This window comes from Nomascus leucogenys, chromosome 24 (genome assembly GCF_006542625.1).
Source record: "Nomascus leucogenys isolate Asia chromosome 24, Asia_NLE_v1, whole genome shotgun sequence".
Lineage (NCBI taxonomy): Eukaryota > Metazoa > Chordata > Mammalia > Primates > Hylobatidae > Nomascus > Nomascus leucogenys.
The window spans coordinates 23,247,204-23,259,301 of NC_044404.1; the positions used below are offsets into that span (position 1 = coordinate 23,247,204).

General features: G+C 47.8%; 1 protein-coding gene across 2 annotated transcripts; it reads right to left on the minus strand.

The window, feature by feature from the left end:
• Positions 1-5,072: 5,072 nt before the first annotated feature.
• On the minus strand, positions 5,073-11,719 carry HTR1D (5-hydroxytryptamine receptor 1D). Of its 2 annotated transcripts, none has more exons than XM_030805469.1 (2): positions 11,661-11,719; positions 5,073-8,172 (listed from the first exon to the last, which is right to left on the minus strand). In XM_030805469.1, exon 2 carries the CDS (start codon positions 7,391-7,393, stop codon positions 6,260-6,262), a length of 1,134 nt encoding a protein of 377 aa, XP_030661329.1. In that variant the 5' UTR covers positions 7,394-8,172; positions 11,661-11,719; the 3' UTR covers positions 5,073-6,259. The 2 variants fall into 2 exon arrangements, with proteins under 2 accessions (XP_030661329.1, XP_030661328.1); XM_030805468.1 differs by lacking the exon at positions 11,661-11,719 and adding an exon at positions 10,545-10,630.
• Positions 11,720-12,098: the final 379 nt, after the last annotated feature.

Genomic DNA, 12,098 nt, shown 5'->3' on the forward strand with positions numbered 1-12,098 from the left:
CCTCCCAGGCTCAAGGGAGTCTCCCATCTCAGCCTCCTGAGTAGCTGGGACTACAGGTGCATGCCACCAAACCTGGCTAGTTTTTGTGTTTTTTTGTAGAGATGGGGTTTCACCATGTTGCTCAGGCTGGTATCAAACTCCTGAGCTCAAGGAATCCACCCACCTAGGCCTCAGAAAGTGCTGGGATTACAGGCTTGAGCTATCATGCCCACTGTCTTTGCTATTTAGTTGCAGCAATACCTTGAGTGAATTACTTAACCATTCTGAGTCTCAGTTTACCCATCTGCAAAATGGGGATAATAGTAGTTCCCACTTCACCAATTATAATGCATAAGCTGCTGCTCTGATGTTAGAGATCTGATTGGTGTTATCCTGGATGACCTTGAAGGCCCTCTCCCATCTGATACCCTCTAGGTCTAGAATTCCTACTCCTTCCCTTGGGAGCAAAATACAGGGGGGCCAGGGAAGCAGGTAAATGCACTATCTTAAGACCCTCAGATGCGGAGGACTACTCACATCTATCCTTGCCAGTGACCGTGTAAAAAGGGCACTTCTGCCTTCCTCCCCCAAGTCCACCTCTTCCTGTGACAGGTGGCTGGAATGCACCTGAGAGAGCTGAGGGCATGGGGTGCGGCACAGGCTCGGTGGAGGACAGGCTGTCTGGCTTGAAGTAATCTGCTTCATGCACTTTGGTCCCCAGATGAACTGTGAGCTCCATGAGGGACCCAGCTGCTGTATGGAGAACAGAAATTAGTCAACAGCATGGGGAGGATCAATGAGGAGGATCAGAGGTTGCCAACTGGTGGCCCAGAGGCCAAACCTTGTTCACAGGCTTGTTTGGTGACCTACATAGTTGCACCGTGTTTTCTGTGTGTGTATGAGTGTGAGTGTGTGTGTGTGTGTGTTTAGTTAATTCCTTATAAGTTAACTGTGGCCTAGTCTCATTCAATAACCTCCCCCAGTTTTGAACGCTCCAGAGTTGAGCATAGGCCCCAACCACCCTGGGGTTAACATTATTATTACCCACATTGTACAGAACAAACTGAGGCAGAGAGACATGAAGCAAGACTGTGGAAAAACTGGGACAGGTTCATTGGTTCCCAGATCAGTGCTTTCTTCACTACTTTATGCTGCTCCTCAAAGCCACATGCCATTTTGGCCCTGGCCATATCCCCTGGGGGTTAAGAGTGAGGATTCTGGGCTGCAACTGTGTCTTGAATTCTGGTCTCACCACTTATCAACAGGGTGAAAATGGGCAAAGTATTTAATTTCTTGGGGCTTCCTTCCTCATCTGGAGGATAGTAATAAGACCAACTTCATGCAGGTTAAATGAGTTAACGCTCATAAAATTCTTAGGGCAGTACCTAGGTACACAGTAAGCGCTCAATAGACACTCGCTATTATCGTTGAGTACTGGCTGTGTGCCAGCTACTAAGAGTACAAAGATCAATGAAACACCCTGTGGGGCTCCTAGTCTGATGAGAGATCATGGGACAGTGACATGCACCCTAAGGAGCCTGGCTGAGAAAGCAGAGGTGGGCCACGGTACCCAAGTATTTAGTCAAACGTCAGGATTCACCTCCTGCGGGCTGCGGCCCGTTGCCATTTAAGCTGACCTGAGGCCTGATGTGATGGTGCGTGCCTGTAGTCCCAGCTACTTGGGAGGCAGGGGCAGGAGGATCGCCTGAGACCAGGAGTTCCAGGCTGTAGTATGCCATGATCATACCTGTGAATAGCCACTGTACTCCAGCCTAGGCAACATAGTGAGACCTCACCTCTAAAAAAAACAAAAACAAAAAAGTGGACCTAGGGTCCTGTGACCAGGGAACAGGATTGGCTGCAGGGTGGGCACTCTGCAGTGTCTGCCCACTTACATACACCATAAATTAGCAGAGTCCTGTGCTAGACAGGAACCTGCATTGTCACCATCATGCTGTGTGTCTGTGACTAAGCGTGAAAGAATTAGGGGCATGACAGGGATGGGTGGGGAGAAGAGGAGAAAGGCTCCAAACACAGGCTTCCCCTATGGTCATGAGAAACAAGTTTATCTTTTTTTTTTTTTCCAGATGGAGTTTCGCTCTTGTTGCCCAGGCTGGAGTGCAATGGCGCAATCTCGGCTTGCTGCAACCTCCACCTCCCGGTTCAAGCAATTCTGCCTCAGCCTCCCGAGTAGCTGGGATTACAGGTGCGTGCCGCCATGCCTGGCTAATTTTGTATTTTTAGCAGAGATGGGGTTTCTTCAGGTTGGTCAGACTGGTCTCAAACTCCCGACCTCTGGTGATCCACCCGCCTTGGCCTCCCAAAGTGCTGTGATTATAGACATGAGCCACCGCGCCCGGCCTAAGTTCTAAGTTTATCTTCAATTTGACTTTTTTTTTTTTTTTTTTTTTGAGACAGGGTCTTGCTCTGTCACCCAGGCTGAAGTGCAGTGACACGATCATAGCTCACTGCAGTCTCAACCTCCCCGGCTCAAGCAATCCTCCCACCTTAGCCTTCCCAGTAGCTGAGACTACAGGTGTGTACCACCACATCCGCCTAATTTTTGTATTTTTAGTAGAGTTGGGGTTTCACCATGTTGTCCAGGCTGGTCTCGAACTCGTGGGCTCAAGTGATCCTCCAGCTTTGCTCTCCCAAAGTGCTGGGATTACAGGATGCGCCACTGTGCCCAGCCCTGCCTGGGTGATTCTAATGCAGGTGGTCCAGGGCTGCGCTGGATGATGTCCAGCATAAGCTTCAAATCAGCATGAGATTCCTCTGGATAACCAACCATCCCCTCAATCTTGGCCTCCCTCCTTTCCCTTTCCTTCCTGACACCCCATATTCCTGCCCTTCATTCTTCTTTCTGTGCCCAGAGACCCCACCAAATATTACAGGTCTCTGGGGCTCTGTTACTGCTCTTTTCTCCACCTGGTGCGGCCTTCCCTACCTTCCTCTGCTCTATCCCATCTCCCCCAAGAGGTCTTGTCATATCTCCCCTCTCTTGAGCTCCTATCTATTCCACATGGGCTCAGCTTTTGGCAGTCTACTGAAGTGTTCTCTCTTTATGAAACCTTCCCTAATATAACCTAACCATAAGCAGGTTTCTTTTATTTTTCTTTTTTCTTTTTTTTTTTGAGACAGGGTCTCATTCTGTCTCTCAGGCTGGAGTGCAGTGGCACGATCAGGGCTCACTGTAGCCACAGCCTCTCTAGTAGCTGGGACTACAGGTGCACTCCACCATGTCTGGCTAATTTTTGTTGTTGTCGTTACAGACGGGGTCTCCCTATGTTGCCCAGGCTGGTCTCAAACTCCTGAGCTCAAGTAGACCTCCTGCTTCAGCCTCCCAAAGTGCTGGGATCACAGGCATGAGCCACCATGCCCAGCCCATAAGCAGGTTTCTTTACCTCATCTATAAAATCAAGATGACAAGTAAATGAGAAAGTGTATGCAAGGAGCATTATAGGCACTTAATAAATCGTAGCTGTTATTTTTATATTGCTGTTCGACCTGGAGTAGGTCAGTGTGAGAGCTCTTGTGCCAAGCACTGTAGTAACTTATAAAATAACATATCTATTATTATCCCCATTGTATAGTTGAAAATGAGACAAAGAGAGATAAAGAAACTTTTCTAGGCCATGTGTGGTGGCTGAGGCCTGTATTCCCAGCATTTTGGGAGGCCGAGGGGGGAGAATTGCTTGAGCCCAGAAGTTTGAGACCAGCCTGGGCAACATAGTGAGATCCCTATCTCTACTGAGAATTTTTAAAATTAGCCAGTCATGGTGGTGTGAGCCTGTGGTCCCAGCTACTCAGAAGGCTGAGCCTGGGAGGTCAAGGCTGCAGTGAGTCCTGATTGTGCCACTGTACTCCAGCCTGGGCAACAGAATGAGACCTTGTCTTAAAAAGAAAACAAAAGGGCCGGGTTTGGTGGCTCACGCCTGTAATCCCAGCACTTTGGGAGTCTGAGGCGGCTGGATCACCTGAGGTCAGGAGTTCAAGACCAGCCTGGCCAACATGGTGAAACCCCATCTCTACTAAAAATACAAAAATTAGCCAGGCATGGTGGCGCACGCCTGTAATCCAAAATACTTGGGAGGCTGAGGCAGAAGAATCGCTTGAAACCAGGGGGTGGAGATTGCAGTGAGCTGAGAACAGGCCATTGCACTCCAGCCTGGGCAACAAGAGTGAAACTCTGTCTAAAAAAAAGAAAAAAAAAAGAAGGAAAGAAAGAAAAGAAAAGAAACTTGTCCAGGTTCACCCAGGAGAAATTGGTTGCACTCGGATTTGAGCTGAGACATCAGGTCCTGAGCCTTTTTTGTTTTTGTTTTTGTTTGAGACAGAGTCTCGCTCTGTCGCCCAGGCTGGAGTGCAGTGGCGCAATCTCGGCTCCCTGCAAGCTCCGCCTCCTGGGTTCACGCCATTCTCCTGCCTCAGCCTCTCGAGTAGCTGGGACTACAGGCGCCCGCCACCACGCCCGGCTAATTTTTTGTATTTTTGGTAGAGACGGGGTTTCACCATTTTAGCAAGGATGGTCTCGATCTCCTGACCTTGTGATCCACCCACCTCGGCCTCCCAAAGTGCTGGGATTACAGGCATGAGCCACTGCGCCCGGCCCTTTTTTTTTGTTTTGTTTTTGAGATAGGATCTCACTCTGTCACCCAGGCCAGAGTACAGTGACATGATCATGGCACACTGTAGCCTCAATCTCCCATGCTCAAGCAATCCTCCCACCTCAGCCTCCTAAGCAGCTGGGGCTACAGGTGCACACCACCATGTCTGGATAATTTTTGTATTTTTTGTAGAGGCAGGGTTTTGCCATGTTTCCCATGCTGGTCTTGAACTCCTGGGCTCAAGCAATCCTCCCACCTTAGCCTCCCAAAGTGCTGGGATTATAGGTATGAGCCACTGAGCATGGCCACTGAGCTCTTAATCATCACGCTATCCTTACTTTCTCACATCCTGATAGGAGATAACAAGTGCCAAGGCTGGAGCGTGGGACCTGGCATGTGGTAGGTGCTCAACAAATGCTAGAGACTGAATTGAGTTGAATGGTTTCTCATCCAGGGAGAGTGGGAAAAATAACCCAAAGACGTTACTGGCCATGATGTCTCATGCTTTTTATTTGATAAGACTCAACATCTCTAATGAGTTTCCAGATCTCTAATGAGAAAGAGATGTAAAAAAAAATTCAGAAAAAAAATTCAGGATGGTGTCCCAGTCAAAGCGGGGGCTGGGGGGCAAGTGTCTAAAGCCCATCAATCTACCTCAAAGGGGTGATCATGGGTTTTAACTTCAGAATGTGAAGATGGTGCAGGGATATTGGGGAAGAAGGAAGGGTACAGGGTAGTCAGTCTGGTCCCAACCATCCTACCCCCGCTACCGCTAACCTCTGAATCTCTCTCCAAGTCACTCTATATCATTAGCACTGCAAATACTGACTTTCTCTTCAAGGACAACTGGGAGAAATTTAATCTAAGAAAGACTCAGTGGAAGAAACGCATGGATATTATTTTCCAATCAAGGTGCCACACAGAATGGAGACCCATCCTGGCTCCAAATTCTCTTTCAATTCAGGTCATTAATCTTATCCACCCTCCTTTAAGCTCCATATAGATCTCAGGTAGACCAGAGAGCCTTCCCTTTGAGCCTGGGGTCTTTTCTATAGTCAAGTCGATACAGCTTCTCACCTGAACTGTATCAACTGGGAATCTCATAGGTCACATTTCTTCCAACAAAGAGGAACTGTGAAAACATTATGTTGGCCAGGCACAGTGGCTCATGCCTGTAATCCCAGCACTTTGGGACGCCGAGGCGGGTGGATCACGAGGTCAAGAGATCGAGACCACTCTGGCCAACAAGATGAAACCCCGTCTTTATTAAAAATACAAAAATTAGCTGGGCCTGGTGGCACGCGTTTGTAGTCCCAGCTACTCTGGAGGCTGAGGCAGAATCTCTTGTACCCGGGACGCGGAGGTTGCAGTGAGCTGAGATTGCGCCACTGCACTCCAGCCTGGCGAGAGGGCAAGACTCTGTCTCAAGAAAAAAAAAAAAGAAAGAAAATATTATGCTAAGTAGTGAAATCAGTCCTGCCTCCCGCCCCCCACCACCCATAGCTCTTTCAGAAGTTAAGAAAACAACAGGAAAAAGAACAATTCTGTTGATTGAACCAAGACTCAAGATATGATGAATTAATCCAAGTCTCAGAAAATAATTAAAAAAAAAAAAGACAATCCTGATGAGGTTACAGGACACAAAAGATAACAGGAGTCATCACCGAATAAGACTAGGAGGCCTTCCGGAAAGGAACAACTTTCTGAAAAGCTTGCCGAAACTCTTCATTAAACACAGTGTAGATTATTGGATTGATGAGGGAGTTTAAATAGCCTAGCCAGGTGAAGAAGTCAAAGAGCGCCGGGTGGATCCAGCAGGAGTCCCGGCAGATGGGAAGGACCAGAGACACCACGAAGAAGGGCAGCCAGCAGATGATAAAGGCCCCCAGAATGATGCCCAGGGTTTTAGTGGCTTTCCTTTCTCGAGCAGCGGAAATCCTCTTGCGTTCCAGGGCACTATCAGCAAGCTTGATTTTCACGTGGTTGAAAAAGAGAGGGGAGCCAGCCGAGTGCGAGTGCCCCTCATGGAGGCTGGGGTTGAGCGAGCAGAGCGAGGACCCTGCAGAGCCTGTGATGAGGTGGGCCGTGGTGAAGCGCTTCCCATAGAGTGAGGGCGGATTCAGGATGCGGTTCCGGGCAGCCCGGTATATCCGGCCATATAGGATGATGAGCAACACTGAGGGAACGTAGAAGGCCCCACAGGTGGAGTAGATGGTGTAGGAGATCTGAGAGGTGTTCACCAGGCAGTCCGACATCTCCTCCTGGGCCTTGGCCTGCCGCCAGAAGAGCGGGGGGATGGAGATGCAGATGGAGATGGCCCAGACGATGGCGATCATGGTGGCCGCGTGGCCAGCCGTCCTGCGTTTACTGTACTCCAGGGGATCCGTGATTGCCCAGTACCTGTCCAGAGCAATGACACACAGATGCAGGATGGAGGCTGTGCAGCACGTGATGTCAGAAGACAGCCAGATGTCACACAAGATTTGGCCAAAGTTCCAGGTGTGGGTGATGGTATAGGCGATGCTGATGGGCATGACCAAGATGGAAACCAAGAGGTCAGTGGTGGCCAGGGAGCCAATCAGGTAGTTGGCAGGGGTGTGGAGCTTCCTGGTGAGTAAGATGGTGGTGAGTACAAAGGCGTTGGAGAGGACTGTGGCCAGTGTGATGATGGAAAGGACCATGGCAAGGGAGATCTTGAGCGCCTGGAGGGTCCTGGGATCCCAAGCCTCTGGGGTTTCTGTGGCATTCAGGGATCTGTTGGAGGCCTCCTGGGGAAGGCCTTCTGCTGACTGGTTCAGTGGGGACATGCTAGGTGGCTCTCTCTTCCCACAGACCTCCACACATTTGGCACCTTCCTTCAAGGTTGTCCTGACAACAGAGCAAAGTCATCCTTCTGCTTCGCACTGGTGGGAGCCGTACACCAGAACAGACCACAGTGAAGAGGTCTCAAGACTGGACTATTCTCTAAGTACAGCTGCAATAAAATAAAATTAAATAATAATAATAATAATATTAAACAAGACCGGACTATTTGAAGAACACTGAGACAACTATCAGCTGGTAGTTAAAGGTCTTTCCTAAACCACAGGAATCCCAAGATGTCTCAGGGTTCTGGAACTTTTCCCAGCAGATGGTCATGCCCAGGGGACACATGCTGAATTTGTTAGACAATTATCAGGGGATCACACCCAGGTGGGCAATGCCCTGGGATTCTTGCCTTTGGCATCTAGCTCTGTTCAAAGCTTGAGACATTCGTGTGTTTAATGAGAACTTCAGAATTCCTCTCATAATAATTGAAACGATTCTGGATTTAGGGTTGCTTCTGAGGAGCTTTTAAAACTAGACACAAAAAGAAGTTCCAGCTGATTCAGAGAAGCAGTCCAGTCAGCACAGCAGCTTGCAGTTTTCCCAGGTTCATCTTGACGCATCCTAAGCTACTTAACTTCGGTTCCTATCCCACTGATTGTTTTAGAGCCTGAACAGACAAAACATCCTGGTTACCAAGACTCGAAGAATGCATAAGCTGGGACCAGGCAAAACAAACAGATCACTGTGGGCTCACGGAGCGGGGACACGTTCAGAAGATCTGGGGTTTAAAAAAGAAAAAAAATAGAGTTAGGTTCTAGAAGGACAATGTGGAAGCCTGAAATGAACTATATGATTAAAAAGATACTACTTAAAGCTGGCCATGGTGCTGTGAAACTGGCATTCTAAAAAGTAGCAGAATACAGGGGAGGGTGATGTGCCCCACCCATGCAATTCCCAGAGGGGACAAAGTGTCGTAGTTTTTGGAATCATCACAAGCTTGTTAGAAGTACATGAAATCAGCTCTGTAAGTTGTGAATCAGAAAGCATCATTCTATTTATTTAGCAACAATGGAAACAAAATAAAACTGTACCCAGGGAAAGATAAAGGCCATCAGGAAAGAAACCAAATTGTTACAATGTATTTCTCTACACAGTATGGGGGGTGGTGGCCTTTTTTCTACTCATTTGAATTTTCCAAATGTCCTATAGTGAGCATGAATAATTTTTTTTTTTTGAGATGGAGTCTCGCTCTGTTGCCAGGCTATAGTGCAGTGGCGCAATCTTGGCTCACTGCAACCTCTGCCTCCTGGGTTCAAGCGATTCTCCTGCCTCAGCCTCCCGAGTAGCTGGGACTACAAGCACATGCCATCATGCCCAGCTAATTTTTGTATTTTTAGTAGAGACGGGGTTTCACCATGTTGGCCAGTCTGGTCTCAAACTCCTGACCTCATGATCCGCCTGCCTTGGCCTCCCAAAGTGCTGGGATTACAGGCATGAACTACTGTGGCTGGCCCCTTGAAGCTTTTTCAGACCTTGTCCTATGTACCTTTTCTTCTGGTTGTTCATTTGAATCCTATATAATAAACCAGTAATTGAAAAAATCATTTGTTTATTTATTTATTTTGAGATAGGATCTAGCTCTGTCCCCCAGGCTACAGTGCGGTGGCATGACCACAGCTCACTGCAGCCTCGACCTCCTGGATCAAGTGACCCTCCAACCTTAGCCTCCCAAGTAGCTGGAACTACAGGTGCACACCACCGTGCCCAGCTAATTATTTTTTATTTGTTTATTTGTTTTCATAGAGGCAGGGTCTTGCTATGTTGCCAGGGCTGGTCTCAAACTCCTGGACTTAAGCGATCCTCCAGCCTTGACCTCCCAAAGTGCTGGGATTACAGGTGTGAGCAGCTTTAGCTTCTTAATGTTTTAAAAATCAATCACCAGCTGGGCGCGGTGGCTCTTGCCTGTAATCCCAGCACTTTGGGAGGCCAAGGCGGGTGGATCACCTGAGGTCAGGAGTTCGAGACCAGCCTGACCAACATGGAGAAACCCCGTCTCTACTAAAAATACAAAATTAGCCAGGCGTGGTGGTGCATGCCTATAATCCCAGCTACTCAGGAGGCTGAGGCAAGGGAATTGCTTGAACCCAGGAGGCGGAGATTGCGGTGAGCCAAGATCGTGCCATTATACTCTAGCCTGGGCAATGAGAGTGAAACTCTGCCAAAAAAAAAAAAAAAAGAAGCAGCAGCAGCTAAACCTGCAATGCAGTATTTTCCCTCCCACTCCCCAAATTTGTGGGTGCTTCATTAAAAAAAAAATCTGCCTGGAGGAGAGGGGAAAGCCTCAATTTAAGAAAACCAATCCTAAGCCACCAACTCCAAAACATATATTACAATTTAAAGGATATTATAACAATATCTTTTGAAGAGCTCTTGCTATATTCCAGGCACTGAGCTAGCTTTGGGGCTAACAGTCACCCAACCTGTAAAGTGGGCAACATGGCTCCCAACTTATAATGGCCCAACCAATGCTCAGAGAGGTGATGTTACCTGCCCAAGGCCACCTGGCTGGAAGTGGAAAAACCAGGTCCAGAGCCCTCAAGAAATTTCTACCCTTGCCTACATTGCCTCAGTTGAGGATGAAAAGCCTTAAGGCATGCGTGTATAGCTGGTGTGATGACCCCCTCCTGCCCCCACTCGCCCCAGGCTCCACCCCAAAAGCCTCTGGCTGAAGTTTTGCTCCCATTTTGGTTCACATGGAAAATGTGAATTCTGGTTGGCTCGTTTGAAACTTTCTCCCCTGCAGACAGTCTGGGTGACTGAGGTGCGTCATTTCCCACGGAAGCCTGGTGTGCCTGCCCCACAAACTCATGCGGTCACTCCTTGAGTTCCAAGCATTCCAGTGACCTCATTTCAGCGAATGGCGTGGGTTCAGAAAGGCTCAAGGGGCTGGTGTGCGTGCAAGCCCTCCAGCCCTTGGCAACATCTTGGGAAGAAGGACAGGTACACAGGGACAGGAGCAGACAGACTTGGTTAGGAAGGCTAGGCTGTAGCTTTGCAAGAAGTAACACGATTCAGAGGCTGTCTCCTCTCCTGTCTGCTATCCCTCCCCATTGTGAACAAAGGTAGGAGAATTTCTCATAATCTAGCTACCTTTGGAGACATGGACTGTAGTCTATAAGCAACTATCTCTTTCCCATCACACTTCAAATAATAAAATAAAAAATACAGGCCAGGCGTGGTGGTTCACACCTGTAATCCCAGCACTTTGGGAGGCTGAGGCATGTGGGTCACCTGAGGTCAGGAGATCGAGACCAGCCTGGCCAACATGGTGAAACCCCATCTCTACTAAAATGCAAAAATTAGCTGGGCATGGTGGTGGGCACCCGGCAACTCAGGAGGCTGAGGCAGGAGAATCACTTGAATCCATGAGGCAGAGGTTGCAGTGAGCCAAGATCACGCCATTGCACTCCAGCCTGGGCGACAGAGCATGACTCCACCTAAAAACAAAAAAAAATTAAAATGACAATGAAGGCCGGGTGTGGTGGCTTATGCCAGTAATCCCAACACTTTGGGAGGCCCAGGTTGGAGGACGGCTTGGGCCTAGGAGTTCAAGACCAGCCTGGGCAACATAGCAAGACTATCTATTTTATACAAAAGAAAAAAAAAAGAAAGAAAAATCAAAATGACAACAAGATACCATTTTCACCTAGTAGAAAAGTACAACATTTTAAATCTGATCATATCATGTCAGTTAATAAGAGTGTGGAGCTTGGGAGACTGAGGCAGGAGGATTGCTTGAGCCCAGGAGTTCAAGACCAGCCTGGGCAACACAGTGAGACCCTGTCTCTTAAAAAAAAAAAAAAAGTGTGGGCCGGGTGCAGTGGCTCATACCTGTAATCCCAGCACTTTGGGAGGCCGAGGCAGGCGGATCATGAGGTCAGGAGATCGAGACCACGGTGAAACCCCGTCCCTACTAAAAATACAAAAAAAAAAAAAAATTAGCTGGGTGCGGTGGCGGGCACCTGTAGTCCCAGCTACTCAGGAGGCTGAGGCAGGAGAATGGCATGAACCCACGAGGCAGAGCTTGCAGCGAGCCAAGATCGCGCTGCTGCACTCCAGCCTGGGTGACAGAGCAAGACTCTGTCTCAAAAAAAAAAAAAAAAAAAGTGTGGAGCAATTTTCTACCACTAGTAGAGTAAAAATTGGAGAAACTTCATAAGCAAACAATTTGGTATTATTTCATAAAACTAAAGATGTGATGACTACCTCATGATTCAGCAATTCCACTGCTGGGTATGCATGGCAGAGAAACTCTTCTGTGTTCACTAGAAGACAGAAACAAGAATGGTCTTAGTAGCATGAAATAGCAAACAACTAAAAACAACCAAACGTCCATCAACAGCAGAATGGTAGCATATGGCGTATTCCTATGATGGAGGGCTACAGAGAAGCAAAACAGAGTAAACCACAGCTACACATACCAAAATGGTGATTGTCACAAACAAGGCAGAGTGCCAAAGTCAAAAACATGCAAGAAGAAACAAACTGTTAGGGAGATAAATATATGTGGCAAAACCATAAGGAAAAGCAAAAAAATTATAAATATAAAATTCAGGATAGTGGTTACTCCTGGAGGGAAAAGGAAGAAGGAATATAATCATAAAGGGTTTTATTTTATTTTATTTTATTTTATTTTTTGAGACA

Bases quoted from the DNA above. Each gene is read 5' to 3' on its own strand.
- HTR1D (XM_030805469.1), bottom strand. From the start codon at position 7,393: ATGTCCCCACTGAACCAGTCAGCAGAAGGCCTTCCCCAGGAGGCCTCC.